This window comes from Pleurodeles waltl, chromosome 4_2 (genome assembly GCF_031143425.1).
Source record: "Pleurodeles waltl isolate 20211129_DDA chromosome 4_2, aPleWal1.hap1.20221129, whole genome shotgun sequence".
Classification (NCBI taxonomy): Eukaryota; Metazoa; Chordata; class Amphibia; order Caudata; family Salamandridae; genus Pleurodeles; species Pleurodeles waltl.
In genome coordinates this window covers 525,158,487-525,176,336 of record NC_090443.1, presented here as the reverse complement: position 1 = coordinate 525,176,336, position 17,850 = coordinate 525,158,487, and the positions used below count along the sequence as shown (strand labels likewise).

The following is a 17,850-nucleotide window of genomic DNA, read 5'->3' as shown; positions in this document are numbered from 1 at the left end:
GGTACTTCCTCTGCAACAATCTTAGTGTGGCTCACAAAGGAACTGGTGGGGACCACTTCATTACATGAATTGCTCCAGGTTTCACTCTTTGGAATGCTGTGCTTTCTCTGGGTGCTACACGGCTTATACATGCTGGTTTTCCCCTCCCAGTGAGCTTCCTCCTACAGGACCAGGCACTCGGCTTCCTTTTCTCATCAGACTGACAGGTTTTTAGGCATTTCAGGCAAACCCTCCGCTTCTCCAGCAGAAAGTGCAATCTTCAGGTAATGTCCCCTCAACTCAGGGATACTGGCATTCTCCAGCCTGGGTTCCATAGCTGCTCTTTGAGCACTCTGTGGAGTAGTCCCTTTCTTGGTCAAGAAGAACTTGGGACTTGAACCAAGTGGGGTGGTTTGGATTCCGCTTTAATACCTATTTTCCAGCGTAAATATGTGGATGCATGGTCTAAGGCATCAAAACCAATTTGGGTCTTCTCTTTCAAATATCATTTTCATGCTGCTCATGAGGCATACACTTTGTGAAAAGTGATGGTTTTCAGTGCAGCTAGTAATGGGGCTGGCTCCAAGCAATAGTTTAATATAATGGGCACAATGCAGCGTGATTCTTTGACCGTTTTACTATATTGACATGTCTACCCTAGATCATTAATGTGGAAAGGGTTCTTAACATGGCTTCTTTTGTGAGGCCCTATGTAGAGACCTTCATGTACCCTGCAGATCAGGGGATTTAATTGTGATATTAGAAAAGTGAAAAATGTAAATTGTTCCATTGGCTTTGGCTATAATAGCTAACAGTTAATGACAAATAGACAAGTAAGTTCGGCAGGTTCAATATGGTAATGGTCTATATTACTGTTGATGAATAGTGAATTATGTCTGCATAGATGAACTGGCCCATTAACAGTCTGTTTTTTTAGATTTAACATAATCTATCCATTTATGTTTAGAGCTGCTCATCTCTAAAGTAGTTTAAAGTTAGCAGGTTGCTATATTTTTTTTCTCCAAAAGATTGTTCTTATCCTACCTCTAGAAGTTCACACCATAGTCTCAGGCAGCGCTTAGAAGCCTGGCGCCAAGCGGTCTGCACATTGTCCTTGCTGAGCGGCACACGATTCTCTTCATCTGCGGCCTTGTAACTACAGTGAGAAGTAAAAGAGAGTCAATGTCTGTTACCCCAAAATTGTACTGCCTAGCAATAAGTCAGCAGGACTGGGGGAGGGGAATAACGGCAGCTGACAATCTGCCCCCATGGGGCATGTTAGAAACACTGTTTGTCACAGATCTATTACAACTTTATCTCTGAATGAAATACGTTAAATAAAGGATTTTTTGTTTTTGTACATAAATAATTAAACCGTAACATATTATTTTTTGGCAACTGGTACCAGACAAAGTAGATTTCAGTGATAAGAACAGTTTGATCAAAATTATACCTAAAATGTGCAGTTTGCTTTCAATGCATTACATCTAAAGTCAAGTTATTGGAATTATTAGTTTTTTTCAGTAGAAAACTGTGCAATTGTTTCTGCTGGTGGCCTGATATAAATGTTACATTTTTGAAAGTATATATCTTGAGCCCTCTAAAACAGGCAGACACTTTTGTAACAGATGGCCATTTTCATATTTTATTGCCTAAAGAGTACAGAAGAAATGCGAGAATGTAGAGACCGACACTTCATTAAGATCCAGACACAATTCTCCAGGATGGACTGCTTCCTCCTCCCCATCTCGGCGCCCCACAGGATTCAAGAGGTCCATATATGTGCTTGTTCGCCTTTCAGATCATTCCCCTGTGGAAGTGCGGGTTCAGATAGGCCCACAACAATCTTGACTGGGCTAGAGTCTGAATGCATGGTGGCTACAAGACCCTGACACCAAGACGTCCATCCATGCAGGCACAGAACAGTACTTAAACAAAAATGAGGGCACAGTGGAGTACCCAGAAGTTCTCTGGAAGGCATTAAAGGCCACAATTAGAGAGGAACTTATTAGTCATATTTCAGGATGGCGCACTAAGCACAGGCAAGAAACAACCGCACTAGAAATGCACATTATAGAGTTAGTGGTGACCCAGGCCATATTGTGCTCTCCTGCCAGGCTGAGGGACCTGTTGCACCAAAAAATTACACTCTGTGAACTCCTCATGAACGAGGCATTGTTAATTTGGCTAGCCACTCAAAGCGGTATATATCGCTGGGGTGACAAGACCAGCAAGAGCCTGCATTGGCTCTGCACTAACACGGTGCAACACACTCCACTGATGGGGCAGGGATTAGACATACGGGCAATGCGGCTATTGCCCAACGCTTTGCCACTTACTACACTGCGCTCTAAGCCCCACCACCAGAGGTGAATCCCGCGGACCTCTGGGATTTTGTGAGGGATCTGCCTACACATCTCCTGGTCGATTTTGAAATGGATGCTTTGGATAAAGATATCATTGGGGAGGTACAGGGAGAGGCCCTGTCCCAGCTTATGCCTGGCAAAAGCCCTAATGGCTTCCCAGTGGAGTTCTTTAAGCTTTATAGGGGGCTGCTTGTGGTGCCTCTATGGAAGGCACTTATGGGGACACAGGAGAAGGCAGGCTCCCCCCTGACCTCCGAATGGCTGATATTATAGTAATACACAAATTGGGACACCCAGCAGACATCTGTTCCTCCTACGTCCAATCTCTCTTATGAATATAGCACTTAAAATATGGGCTACGGTCGTGGCCCACAGTGATTACTATCCTGATACAGGCAGACCAGTCTGGCTTTATGCCTGAGTGGACCAAACGCCATAATATCCGGCGGCTCTATAATGCCTGGGCATTGGTAGTTCAGTTGCTGGAAGTGCACATGCTTCTGCTGGTCGATTTCTACAAGACATTCGATCCTGTCTGGTGGGATTATTTGTTCTGTCTTTTGCACAAGACAAACTTTGGGCCTAGGTTCCTTGGTTGGACAAAACTCCTGTACACAGACCTACAGGTAAGAGTACAGATAGAGGGGTCGTTTTCTGCCCTGTTTCCACTGTACCGAGGGGCGAGGCAGGAATACCCACACTCTCCCGTATTATTTGCACTCAGAATCGAACCCCTGGCAGGATGGCTGAGAATAGAAGCCTTGGTCAGAGGCTTAAAATGAGCACCTGGGATCTCAGATAGGATTGCTTTACATCCAGACAACGTCCTAATTTTTCTGGATGATCCCCCAGAGTCAGGGCCCCAGCTATTCACTCCTGGAGATTTTTGGGCTTTCTCTGGGCTTGTTATTAGCAAGTCCAAAACAGCCATCTATCTGATACCATGCCCTCCTCCAGCGCTTTAGTGGACGGACGACATCCAGATCCTCTAGGAGGGCTTCCAATGTCGGGGGTTTATGTGAAGGTGGACCCTCTGCAAGTCTGGGAGAGCAGTATCTTGCCCCATCTGGAGCAGATGAGTAGAGATGTGGAGTTCTGGACGACCCTCCTTTTATCGATTCTAGGGTGCTTGGTCATATACAAAATGGTTATTCTGTCTTGCTGCTATATCAACTGCAAAACTATCCTTTTCCATTCCCACACACTCTGTTCAGGATGCTGGAAGCCTTGTTGCTGAGCTTTTTGGGGCAACACTGTACTCTACAGGTGGCCATTTCCAAGTGCTACAAATCCACATATGATGAAGATATCGCTACCCTGGACATACTTATTCTACAGTGCATCTCATGTTATTGCTATCAATGGTTGGTAATTTGATACTGGGGCTGACCCTGCCTTTGCCACCAAAAAATGGGCAAAAAAGGGGACCCCTCTTTTCCATCTTTTATACTGTGGGACCCCTCTGGGTGACCTCCTGATCGCCACACATGTGACCTTCCAGGTATGGAGGGAGACCCACAGAGCTCTTGGATAAGCTAAATGACTAACATTCGAGGCTCCTCTGTAATATGGATACTGGCTGCTGCAGGTAATGGCCACAGAGACCTTTAAACCTTGGGTTGTAAAAGGCATCCTGACGCTGGGTGATGTCCTATCAAGTCTAACAGTGAAATCCTTCCAAGTACTGCAGACGGAATATGATTTAAACCACTCACAATTGTTTTCGATACTTACAATTGTGTGACACCCTCACCTCAAGCATTAAAGGGCTCGCGGACCTACCAGCCCTTAACCCACTTGAGGCTAAAGTACTCCTGGGTGTGCTAATCAGACACAAACTTTAGCAAATATATTGATCATTGGTGCTCATAGCGCTGTATTCCTGCAGTCGATTATGAGAGGACTGGACAGGAGATCTTGGGCAACTAACCAATGATGACTGGAGGGAGGCATGCAGCTCGCCCTGCGAGGCACATCTGCCTCACAATACTGTTTAATACAATGGCAATACCTTCATAAGAGATCCTACACACAGAACTAGTTGTGGAAGTTGCCTCGCTTACTTTTCCATGTTGCATGGTTGGACGAGGTGATTTCCGACACACGATCTGGTTGTACATCTGGCTGACCCCATTCTTGGAGGGGATGTTGGTGTGCTTGGAATGGATACCTACCCTGAGATCCGATATTTGCCCATCTCCATGTTACAGAGGAGATTGAAGCAGACAGATACCGCACAGCTTTGGTGTGGATGGGATTGGTGCTGGCTATGAGGGATATCGTCAGGGCCTGGAAATAGTCGAGGATTCACGCCATACACTTGATGATGAAGTTCGGTCCTATATAGGCAGGACAAAGCCAGAATACCATGGGGAAAGGGAATGTGCTGATGCAGATTGCATTGCCGTCCTTGGGCCGGAAGTGGGGGGCGGGGGTTGAGGTATAGTTGTTGTTGTAATTACTACTGTTTTTACTGCATTCTTTTAGAAAGGACTTCATTGGCCTGGCACATATCGGTCAATATGGTTATTTGGGCATATGTCTGGTGTATCGTCTTTCGAAAAAAAACCAATAAAATGTGTTATAAAAAAGCTAGACACAATTCTGAATTCAGGGAAATGTGTCACGTCAATTTTTCCCACTTATTAAAAATACATACATTTAAAAATATAGGAAAAAATGACATTCGAGAGAACAAATACGCCTGCTATACACATTTGTTTGTGATACATGCAATATCTCTTAGCCTGCAATTGGGAGATATCTTTTTGCCGCAGGAACGTTATCCTTAATATGACCATGGAAAAATATGAAATCATTTTTACTACTAATTACCTGAATATTAAGCACGTCACAAGTTCATAGATTGGGCACTTGTCCATTTCAAAAGTTGGAGACTCCCATAATGCTGCTACAAGTCCCTTGGGGTCTTACCCCATATTTGCATATGGAAATACCAATGCTTTACTGGCAAACAACATGTCAGCAGGGAACGATTAGGCATCCTATATCCCCATATTCCTCCATATATGACCAGGGTGTACCAGAATAAAGGGGGAAAGGCTATATTGATTGATTGATTAATTCATTATTTGTACAGTACAGTGTGCACCACAAATTGGCAGTTTGTTGCGAAACAGAACAAGGAGACTATCGAAGGTTGCTAGATGAGGAGAGGGCTAAAGAACTATATAGTTGTTGAGACTTCAAAACTCGCTTGAACCAGAAATGATTTTGAATAAAGTGTAGAGGGAAGATCTTTTCATAGCTTGAGCCCTAAATAGTCAAACAGAGGCCTGTAGTACAGGAACGTTTGAGCGATAAAACGTAAAACTTGAAGAATTTCAGACTGTAGAGCACAAGAGAGTCTGTATATGGACTAACGATCTCTTACCCGGAGTGGTCCATGAATTAAATGTAGAGCTTTATCCCTGGATCATTGGCAATACGTGGAACTGGCTATGTGTGGCTAAAACTTGAGCAAATATGTTTAGCCAAGCAACCTTGGGGTCAACAAAGGACAAGTTTCCCACATTCGGTAACACCTTATCTAGTTGAAGGTCCTATATAGGTGCTACTCCGGGACACTGACATCAGTTTCTTTTCTCAACTTTCCATGCCAGAAGTGCAGAGCCATGAAAAACACTCACCACTGGTGCATCAAGACTAAAGCCCAGAAAGAGGAGTAAATGTACTTAGAAATCAGTTTGCAGAGCGGGGAGGATGGGTGGATTGGTAAGGAATATGCAATTAGATATTGTCTCAACCAGAAAAGGCGTTACTGAAGGTAAGTAACTTGTCCATCTGATAGAGACATCTAGTTGTAGATTCTTTACCTTAGAATAGATACCCAAGCAACACCATCCCCAGAGGCAGGTCTGCAAATTATGATCATACTAGAAAGTCCTGCAGGACCGAGCAAGCAAAGTACCCGTCCCTACAGACCTGACTGTCCAGGCAGTAGTGTTTAGTAAAAGTGTGCAGAGATGCCCACGTTGCCGCCTGACAGATGTCAAAGAGTGGAAATTGTGTGCTAACGCAGTGGTCACAGCTGCAGCTGTGGCAGAATCAGCATGCAAACCTTCAGGTGGTTGCTTCTTGGCCAGTGCATAGCAGATTTTAATGCAGAGTACGACACATCTGGAGATAAATCGATCAATCATAAAACATTTATAGAGTGCTGCAAATGACCCATGAGGGTTTCGAGGAGCTGGACCTGTATGCCGCAGCGCGGAGGAATAATCATTCAAACATCAAGGCCTTTAGTTCTTTTCTGAATTGCTGGAGTGACAGTGCGGTCCTGAGGTGCAGGGGGAGGTTGTTCCAAGCCTTGGCTGGCAGGTGCAAGAAGGAGCGTCCTCTGCAGTTGGCTCAACTTATCCGTTGTGTGTCTGCGAGGGAGAGGGAAGCTGATCGGAGGTGTCTAGTTCATTGGTGAAAGGTTAGGCATTTGTTGATGTATGCTGGTTCTTTGTTGTGCAGGGCCTTGTAGGCGTGTGTCAGCACCTTAAACTGACATCTCTTCTGAATCTGGAGCCAGTGTAGTTTTCTGAAATGGAGTTTGATATGGGTCCTTCTGGGAAGGTTGAGTACGAGTCTTGCCACTGAGTTCTGCATTGTCTAGAGTCTCTGTGATTCTTACATGCAGTGTGTTTCCATAGTCCAGTCTGCTAGTGATGAGGGCCTGCATGACGGTCCTTCTGGTATCTGCTAGGAGCACCTGAAGATCTTGCGGCGCATGTGGAGGGTGTGGAAGCAGGTGGATGAGATTGCGTCAACTTGTTTTTTCATGGATAGCTTGCTATCCAGGATGATGCCAAGGTTGCTGGCGTGGTCTGTTGGGGCAAGGGGTGCGCTGAGCTCTGCTGGCCACCATGTGTCAGTACATGGCATGTTGTTGTTCCCAAAGATGAGGTCTTCTGTTTTTTCAGTGTTGAGTTTGAGACAGTTGTCCTTCACCCAGTCGGCTACGTTCATCATGCATCTGTGGAAGTTAGCTGTTGTGGTGGTGGGATCTTCAGTCAGTGAGAGGATCAGCTGTGTGTCGTCATTTGAGGGTGTTTCCTTGAATCCCAATGTCGTGTAGTCTATTGATCAGGATGTGGTGCGAGGCAGTGACAAATGTGGCAGACAGGTCCAGGAGGATGAGGGCTGCTGTTACCCCACAATCCAGGAGGGCTCTGATGTCATCAGTGCCTGCAATCAGGGTTGTCTCAGTGCTGTGGTTAGCTCGAAATCCAGATTGGGAGAGGCCCAGAAAGTTGTGTTTTACTAGATGTTGCGTGAGTTGCTGGTTGATCGCTTTCTAGCTGACTTTTGCTGCTTGGGGGAGCAGAGAGATGGGCTAGTAGTTCTTCAATTCAGCTGAGTCGGTAGATGTTTTCTTTCAGGAGGGGCTTCGCTTCAGCATTAATGGAGGTATTCAGGACCTTCCTGAGCTTGTTGCTGATTGTCTTGTGTCCAAGATTGAAGACGGGGTGGGTGCAAGAGTTCGTGGGTGCTCCAGAGTGTAAGGATTTCTTGATGGAGATGGTGTCTTGTGTGGTGAGGCGTTCCCAGTGGGTGAGAAGGTTTTCGGGGTTCATGTTTGTGCATGTGAGCTGGTTGATGCTGTCTGTGGTGGATGGTTGGCGTTCGAAGTTTTCTCAGATGGCCAAGATCTTTTCTTGGAAAAAGTCTGCAAGGTTGCCGCACAGTTCCTGGGAGGGAGTGATGTTGTTCTCTGTAACTACGGGGTTGGTGAACTTTTTCACAATGGTGAAGAGTTCTTTGCTGTGGTTTGTGCTGGCTTTGATGTGGCCTGCTAATGAGTTCCTCTTCATTTCTTCCAGGAAGCAGTGGTACTAGTTGAAGGTTGTCCTGAAGGTGGTGTGGTCTTCTGTTGGGACATGGTCCGCTTCTGCACTGCCCAACCTTTCTTCACACCGACTTAACCAACAAAGAGTTGATTTCCCACCCGGAACTCTTTTGTACAATAAAGGTAGAATACCAACACTTTTTGGGGGTCCAGGTGGTGGAGTCTCTCCTCTTCCTTAGAAGTGCATGGGTGGTGTGTAAAAAGTCAGCAAGGTGATGGATTGGCCCATGAAAGGGCATAACCACTTTTGGCAAAAAGGAAACCCTAGTGTGAAGCACCACTTTGTCAGGATAGATGGAAAGGTAGGGCGGCTTAGATGACAATGCCTGCACCTCTCTTACCCTGCGGGCATATGTAATGGCTACAAGGAAGGCTGTTTTCAAGGTGAGAAGCTTGAGAGGACAATTGTGGAGAGACTCAAAAGGAGCACACATCAGGAGTATCAGAACCAAATTCAAATACCACTAGAATGGGGATGAAGGAAAAATATGAGTAGGATCTTTATGGAACCTATAAACAATAGGAGACTTAAACAAAGAAGGTTGATCAGGCAACCTAAAAAATGCAGAAATAACAGATACATAACCTTTGAGAGTGCCCATAGCAGGGACCTGCAGGTCCAGACAAAAGATAAACAGTAGGAACTCAAAGAGAGAAGCAGAAAGGGGGTCAACAGACTTGTCTATACACCATGCCACAAATTCATTCCAATGACAGACGAAGACCGCTTTGGTGGTGGGACGCCTGGCTACCAAGATTATTTTACAGACTTTGGGCGGAAGGTTAAAAGTTGTCAACTGTTGCAGCTCAATCTCCACGCAAGTAGAAGGAGGCTGGGCAGGTTCAGGTGGAGAAACCTCCCCTGTTGCTGCGACGGAAGATCCTCCCGAAGGGGCAGTCTGATTGGAGGATCAATGGCCATGCTCAATAGCTCGGGATACCAGACTCTCTGTGCCCAGTTCGGAGCCACAAGGATGACTTGGTCCCAGTCATTCTTAATCTTCTTGAGAACTCTGGGCAGAACTGGTATGGGTGCAAGGGTGTACTCGAGGCCTAAGTTCCACTCGAGACAAAAAGCGTTGCAGAGCAATTGCGCCTTGGAAACTCCAATGAGCAATACTGCTGACATTGCGTGTTCTCTGCAGAGGTGAATAGATCTAACAAAGGCTCTCCCCACTGCTGAAAGAGACCCTGCATCACCTATGGATGGAGACTCCATCCATGATCGACTAAGCATTCTCAGCTAAGTTTGTCAGCTCTGGCGTTCAGAGAGCCTGCCAGATGTTGAACCACCAGGGGCATGCCCTGTTCTTCCAGCCACAACCAAAAGAGCAGAGCCACTTGACAAAGGGTCCACGACCCCACTCTGCCCTGCTTGTTGCAGTACCACATGGTGGTAGTGTTGTCTCTGAACACTTGCACTACCTTTCCCTTGAGAGAGGGAAGACATGTTTTCAATGCTAGTCTGATCGCACAGAGCTCCAACAAGTTGATGTGGAGTCCGGACTCCGCTGAAGACCTTATGCCTCTCATCTCTGCCTCTCCCAGATGGTTGCCCCAGCCCAGGAGTGGTGCATCTGTCACTACTGTCAGATCTGGTTGGGGATGGAAAGAGATCTGCCTCTGACCCAATCGTGGCTCGTTAACCACCACTACAGATCTTGTGCAGGTCCCCCCAAGATTTGGACCTTGTCAGAGAGATATCCATGATGCTTCACCCACTGGAACTTCAGGTCCCACTTCATAGCCCACATATGCCATCGGGCATGTGTCACCAGCAGAATGCAGGAGGCCATGAGACCCAACAGCCTCACAGTCATTCTCACCGAAATCCAGGATAGAGGCTGAAACACTTGTATCATAGCCTGAATATCCTGGACTCAGCGCTCAGGAGGATAAGTCCGAAACTGCACTGTTTCCAGAACAGCAGAAAGGGGGCATCTGAGAGGGAGTTATGTGTGATCTGGGCACTTTTATAGTAAACCCCAGTGAATACAGGAGGTCTGCTGTAGTCTGAAGGTGGGAGATGACAGCCTGAGGCAAGCTCGCCTTCAACAGCCAGTTGTTGAGATAGGGGAAGACTGAAACCCCTGACCTGTGCAGATCAGCTGCGACCACCGCGATCACCTTGGTGAACACCCAAGAGGCGCTGGCCAAAGGGGAGCACAGTGAACTGAAAGTGCTTGTGGTCCACCATGAACCGCAAGTAACATCTGTGGGCGGGCAGGCAGGACAGAAATATGGAAATAAGGGTCCTGCAAGTCCAATGCTACCATCCAGTCTCCCGGATCCAGGTCAGAGAGAACCAGAGCCAGATGGAGCATTTTGAACTTCTCCTTCCTGAGGAAGAGATTGAGGGACTGAAGGTCTAGGATAAGGCGGAGGTCCTTGCCCTTTTTTGGGTACCAGAAAGTAGCGGGAATAGCAACCACAACCTATATCTGGCACAGGAACCCCCTCTATGGCTGCCTTGGCCAAGAGAGCCGTAACGTCCTCTCAGAGAAGTGCCAAGTGATCCTCTGTCATCTGATCATAGGATGGTGGCACGGATGGAGTGGTAGTCTTGAAGGAGAGGGAATAGCCCCTTCAGACTATCTGCAAAACCCACCTGTCTGACATGATGGACTGCCAGCAGAGCAGGTGATGGCGGATCCTACCTCTGACTGGTTCCTGGTGGGGAAGAGTCAGACTAGGAAGGATTGGAGGCAGCTGCAGCGGGGTGTAGGGGATGAACGAGGTTGGGTGCCCCTTCTGTAGCCATGAAGGGGGCGAAAAGCAGACTGAGAGGGACGAGGGGCCACCACAATGTCCAAGGACCTGGCCATAGCACGAGAAGGCTTGCAGCCCTCGAGCGCCAAGTCTGCTTTTTCTCTGAAGTCGGGTGCTCTAAAAGGGCAGGTCCATAAGATTGGCTTGGACCTCCCCAAAAAAACCAGACGTCTCCAACCAGACATGGAGCCTAAGTGCCACTGTCGATATAACTGCTCTGCCCAATGAGTCGGTCATGTCCATTTCACATCGGGTTGTGAACTTTGCTGCGTCTCTCCCGTTAGCTACTGCCTGGGAAAGTACTACATGGCATCCTCTGGGACCTGTGGCAGCACTTGCGCAACCATATCTCACAGCGTAAGGGAGTAACAGTCCAAAAGGCATGCATGGCCATGGACCGCAATGTCAGGCTGGTGGAAGGAAACATCTTCTTCATAAGTGCATCCAGCCTCTTGAGTTCCCTATGTGGGCGTGAGGAAGGGAACGAGCCATGGGAGGCGGAGGCTTGGATAACAAGCTAAAGCTCTCGGGGCTGGGGGGTGCTACATAAGGAAACCTGGGTCAGCTGGAGCAGAGTGATGGAGGTGGGCAATTGTCCTGTTCACAGGAGCCCCTGTGCTGGATTTAAACCAGGTATCCAGTAGGACATCTGTAACAGCTTCATTGAAGGGGAGCAGGGGTTCGGGGGATAAAGTTCCAGGTTAGAGCACCTGCGTCAGGAGGTTAGTCCTGACTGCCACAGAAGAAAACTCAACGTCCAGTACCTCTGAGCTGCTCTTCGCACCATCATAGAATAGGAGGCTCTCTCCTCTGTATGCCAGTATCTGAGGAAGGTATCCAGTCCAGTGGCTTCACCCAAGCCCGTACGCCAATCCATAGGATCTTGGAGCTGGTACTCCAAAGGGTCCAGCAAACCCTCCGATTCCTCACCATAACCTAGCCCATAGGAAAAAAGCTCATGATCCAACATGTTGGAGTCGACAATGAGAATGGGTACTGCGCCACCCGGGGGCACGGGTGGCATTGGGAGCGGCATCAGGGAAGGTTGAGTTGGTACGACCGACACTGTCCTAGATCCAAGCATGGATCCATGGGTGCCCCTCGGAGCACAGGCCAGAGCCGCTGGTGCAGAACCCGCAGGGATCCCTTCCAACTCTACAGGGCCCGAAGAAGCCAGCGGTGTTGGACTGCCCAAAAATTAGGCACATGGTCTCATTGAACTCTTTTAATTGGACAAGGGTCGCTCCGGCTCCTGGAAACTCAGGGAGGCACATATTCGGCCCGGACACAGACACTGCAGAGGTAGGCCTAGAGTAACGACGATCCCTCGTCTCGTCGGCCGACAGACAAGGGGAAGTCGAAGAACATTTCACTTTCTTTGACTTCTTCTTGTGCATCTACTTACCCGATTATCCCAAGGACTTGGGGGTGGGACGATGATGAGAGGGGACTCAGCGACCAATCCCAAGACCTTCCTCTTGGCTGAGAGTGTGACTTGTGCAGAGTCAAGCATTGGGTCGCCATCAGCTTCAGGGACGGCTCCTTTCAAAGCCAAGGGCAAGGGCCGCTCCTCAGGGGACATAGTATTTTTAGGCCATTTCAGCCCCCCTTGAGGGCAGATCGGCCTATTATAATTAGCCAGTCTGACCCCGAGGGGGGCAGAAACCACTAGACACCAGGGATTTTTTAAAATGTTATATTATTGAATGAGGGGAGCAGCCGCTTGGGCAAGGGTCGTTCACCAGGGGGGCAAAATATTTTTAGGCCTTTTCTGCCCCCCCAGGGCAGATCGGCCTATTATAATTAGGCTGGTCTACCCCTGGGGGGGGGGGCGGGCAGAAACCACTAGGCACCAGGGCTATTTTTTTTTGTTTACTTTATTTTTTTATATGTGGGGAGCGACCCCTCTCAGGCAAGGGTCGCTCCCCTGGGGGGCAAATTGTATTTAGGCCATTTCTACTCCCCTTGGGGGCTGATCGGCCTATTTTTATTATGCCAATCTGCCCCAAAGGGGGGCAGAAACGACTCAACACCAGGGATTTTTTTTATTTTGCGTCAATTTCACACAAGGGGAGTGACCCCTTAGGCAAGGGTCGCTCCCCTGGCCGGCAAAATTATTTTAGGCCATTTCTGTCCCCCTTGGGGGCAGATCGGCCTATTTCTATTCATTTTCTTACCCACAATGCCCTGCAAACCTCCAACTTTGCTGGAAATCCCACATCTTTTCCACATTTTTCTGATGGAACCTTCCGGAATCAGCAGGAATCCACAAAATTCCTACTACCCAGCATTGTCTCATCTATACCGATAACAATTTTGCCCCACTTGGCAGCCTAAAAATGTTTTTTTTTTTTTTTTAAACCGCCCTTTTGGACCCACTTTGGTTCCCCCTCAATTTCAACATGTTTTTGGCTCTTCCCTGTCACATGCACTTAGCCCACCTACACAAGTGTGGTATCATTTTCACCGGGAGGCTGAAGGGAACATTGGGTGGTAGGAAATTTGTCCCAGTGCTGTGATACCACATGTGGGGGAAATGTGATTTTTTAGCTAAATTTGAGATTTGCTGAGGATTCCGGGTAAGAAAACATTGGGGGATCCACGCAAGTCACACCTCCTCCCTGGATTCCCTCGGGTGTCTAGTTTTCAGAAATGTTTGGGTTTGGTAGATTTCCCTATATGGCTGCTGAGCCCAGGACCAAAAACGCAGGTCCCCCCGCAAAAACAGGTAGTTTAGTATTTGATAATTTTGATGTGTCCACTTAGAGTTTTGGGGCATTTCCTTTCATTGGCACTAGGCCTACCCACACAAGTAAGGTACCATTTGTATTGGAAGCCTTGGGGGAACGCTGGGTGGAAGGAAATTTGTGGCTCCACTCAGATTTCAAAACTTTCTGTCACCGAAATGTGAGGGAAAAGTGTTTTTTGGGCCAAATTTTGAGGTTTGCAAAGGATTCTGGGTAACAGAACCTGGTAGGACCCCACAAGCTACTTCATATAGGATTCCCCTAGGTGTCTAGTTTAAAAAAATGTACAGGTTTGGTAGGTTTCCCTAAATGCCGGCTGAGCTAGAGGCCAAACTCCACAGCTTGGCACTTTGCAAAAAACAGCTCTGTTTTCTTTGGGAAAATGTGATGTGTCCACGTTGTGTTTTGGGGCATTTCCTGTCACATGCTCTAGGCCTACTCACACAAGTGAGGTACCATTTCTATTGGGAGACTTGGGGGAACACTGGATGGAAGGAAATTTGTGGCTCCTCTCAGATTCCAGAACTTTCCGACACCAAAATGTGAGGGAAAGGTGTTTTTTTGGCCAAATTCTGAGGTTAGCAAAGGATTCTGGATAACAGAACCTGGTGAAAGCCCCACAAGTCACCCCATCTTGGATTCCACTAGGTGTCTAGTTTTCAAAAATGCGCAGGTTTGGTAGGTTTTCCTGGGTGCCGGCTGAGCTAGAGGCCAAAGTCCACAGCTAGGCACTTTGCAAAAAACAGGTCTGTTTTCTTTGGGAAAATGCGATGTGTCCACGTTGTGTTACATTTCCTGTCACGGGCGCTAGGCCTACCCACACAAGTGAGGTACCATTTTTATCCAGGGACTTGGGGGAATGCTGGGTGGAAGGAAATTTGTGGCTTCTCTCAGATTCTAGAGCTTTCTGTCACCGAAATGTGAGGAAAAAGTTAGTTTTTGGCCAAATTTTGAGGTTTGCAATGGACTCTGGGTAACAGAACCTGGTGAGAGCCCCAAAAGTTACCCCATCTTAGATTCCCCTAGGTGTCTAGTTTTCAAAATTGCGCAGGTTTGGTAGGTTTCCCTAGGTGGCGGCTGAGCTAGAGGCCAAAATCCACAGCTAGGCACTTTGCAAAAAACAGGTCTGTTTTCTTTGGGAAAATGCGATGTGTCCACGTTGTGTTACATTTCCTGTCACGGGCGCTAGGCCTACCCACACATGTCAGGTACCATTTTTATCGGGAGACTTGAGGGAACGCTGGGTGGAAGGAAATTTGTGGCTCCTCTCAGATTGCAGAACTTTCTGTCACCGAAATGTGAGGGAAAAAGTGTTTTTTTGGCCAAATTTGGAGGTTTGCAAAGGATTCTGGGTAACAGAACTTGGTGAGAGCCGCACAAGTCACCCCATCCTGGATTCCCCTAGGTGTCTGTTTTTCAAAAATGTGCAGGTTTGGTAGGTTTCCCTGGATGGCGGCTGAGCTTGAGGTAAAAATCTACAGCTAGGCCCTTTGCAAAAAACACGTCAGATTTCAATGTAAAAATGTGATGTGTCCATGTTGCAGTTCCTGTCGCAAGCATTAGGCCTACCCACGCAAGTGAGGTACCATTTTTATCGGGAGACTTGGGGGAACACAGAATAGCAAAGCAAGTGTTATTGCCCCTTGTCTTTCTCTACATTTTTTTCCTTCCAAATGTAAGACAGTGTGTAAAAAAGACATCTATTTGAGAAATGCCCTGTAAGTCACATGCTAGTATGGGCACCCCGGAATTCAGAGATGTGCAAATAACCACTGCTTCTCAACACCTTTTCTTGTGCCCATTTTGGAAATACAAAGGTTTTCTTGATACTTATTTTTCACTTTTTATATTTCAGCAAATGAATTGCTGTATACCCGGTATAGAATGAAAACCCATTGCAAGGTGCAGCTCCTTTATTGGCTCTGTGTACCTAGGGTTCTTGATGAACCTACAAGCCCTATATATCCCTGCAACCAGAGGAGTCCAGCAGACGTAACGGTATAATGCTTTAAAAAATCTGACATCGCAGGAAGATACAGAGTAAAACATGGAGAAAAATGGTTGTTTTTTCACCTTAATTTCAATATTTGTTTTATTTCAGCTGTTATTTTCTGTAGGAAAACCTTGTAGGATCTACACCAACTACCCCTTGCTGAATTCAGGATTTTGTCTACTTTTCAGAAATGGTTAGCTTCCTGGGATCCAGTATTGGTTTCACACCCATTTCTGTCACTAAATCGACAGAGGCTGAAAGCACAAAAAATAGTGAAACTGGGGTATGTCCCAGTAAATTGCCAAAATTGTGTTGAAAAATTGGGTTTTCTGATTCAAGTCTGCCTGTTCCTGAAAGCTGGGAAGATTGTAATTGTAGCACTGCAAACCCTTTGTTGATGCCATTTTCAGGGAAAAAAATCACAAGCCTTCTGCAGCCCTTTTTTATCTTTAAAAAAAAACAAAAAACGAAATTTTTGCTGTATTTTCGCTAATTTCTTGGTCTCCTTCAAGGGAACCCACAAACTCTGGGTACCTCTAGAATCCCTAGGATGTTGGAAAAAAAGGACGCAAATTTGGCATGGGTAGCTTATGTGGACAACAAGTTATGAGGGCCTAAGCGTGAACTGCCCCAAATAGCCAAAAAAAGGCCTGGCACCTGAGGGGGAAAAGGCCTGGCAGCGAAGGGGTTAAATGAATCGACTTTCTTTCTCTAAAGGTGCCCACTTATTAGACAACTAAGGAGACAATTGATGTGTCATTTAAGTTGAGTGCAGCATACCTCATTTGTCTGCCCCATGTTGCATCCCTCAGGGAGATGCCAATGAAGTTGCAAAATTGGGGTGGTAGAAAACATATTTGTAGAGGAATAGGGAGGCCTGATGAGCATTGTTTGAGTACAGTGGGAGGGAGGTTAGTTCCCACAGGACAGGAAATGCCTTTCGGTGTGTGAAACAGTACCTTTCAACATGATGAGCTTAGTAAGTCCGGTGGATAGAATATGTGAGTTTAACATAAATATGAAATTTTGGGCTGCCATTTTGAATATGTAAATATTGTGCCTAAGTTACAGTTTCTATTGAAAAGTGGTGTTTGATCTGTGTTAAAATTTGGTTTCATTTGACAAATCTGCATGAACTCTGGCAGTCATTTAGCATGTTTAGAGCACTGTTCATTTGCTTAGTTTCATACAGGTCCATCAAGGGGCAAAAAGTCCTAATTTTCTAATTGTAAGGCTATTTGATATGTCTACACGAATTTTGCAGTCAATAAATAAAGACCAATGCAAGAATCACAATTTTATTCTAAATCCAAATATGACTTCAAAGTTAAAAAGAGGGAATGGTAAAAAAAAAGCGTTCATTTGCTAATAACGTTGGGGGTGTTTGTGAGTTGAGTTACCTGAGCTGCATTTAACTTGTTTAGGAGGCTGCGCAGGGGGGAGTTGGGAGCAGACCCTGTTCACTAACCAAGCCCTGAGAGCAAATAATGTTTGGTTCTGTGCAGTAAGGGGTTGGCCAAATGGGTGGTTGAGCAAACGACTTGGCTGCAGGCTTTCCTGTGTTGTGCATAGCCATGCACAGCAAGACATCACTGCATGGAAGATTAGGTATAACGAAATACTATTTGGGGAGATAAATGTAGATATCACATAAAAACACTGAAGAAACTGAAACAATGTAAAGGTAAGCTATGGGTTCTTTAAAAAATTTTGGATGCTGTAGAAAAGAAACAACTAAACAAAAAGAAACTACTAGGAGAGTCCCTTCCTTAACCAGAAAACAGTTTTATGCTTATGGCTAGTCCCTGCAATCAACCCTGTGTGGGGGGGGGGGCTATCTCACCTGTAACCAGGCCCTGAACTAGATCCAGGTCCAGTGTACACACTGCGTAGCCACTGCCATGGTTGTTTGCACAGTGACTTTTTTGTTTAACTGTTTTGCTTTCAAGATTTGTTCAAACTACCGAACTTTTCAGAAAAGAAAAAATGGAGATCTACCCATGAATTTGCAGGCCCAAATTTGGAACTGTGAATTTCGTTAGAAAACTATGGGCATTTATTTTGCTTTGGAGAGCAGTATCTCACACTCTTCAAATCCTCCCCCCTGGTACATCCTCCCTGGGACCAGGGGATGCTCTT

The 17,850-nt window shown here is 46.5% G+C and overlaps 1 protein-coding gene across 1 annotated transcript in view; it reads right to left on the bottom strand.

Moving 5' to 3' along the window:
* NCF2 (neutrophil cytosolic factor 2) overlaps positions 1-17,850 on the bottom strand; it is a 172,880-nt gene that overhangs the window by 68,992 nt on the left and 86,038 nt on the right. The window contains exon 13 of the mRNA XM_069232040.1: positions 1,024-1,135. Coding sequence (XP_069088141.1) covers positions 1,024-1,135 — 112 coding nt within the window. The remainder of the gene's footprint in view (positions 1-1,023; positions 1,136-17,850) is intronic.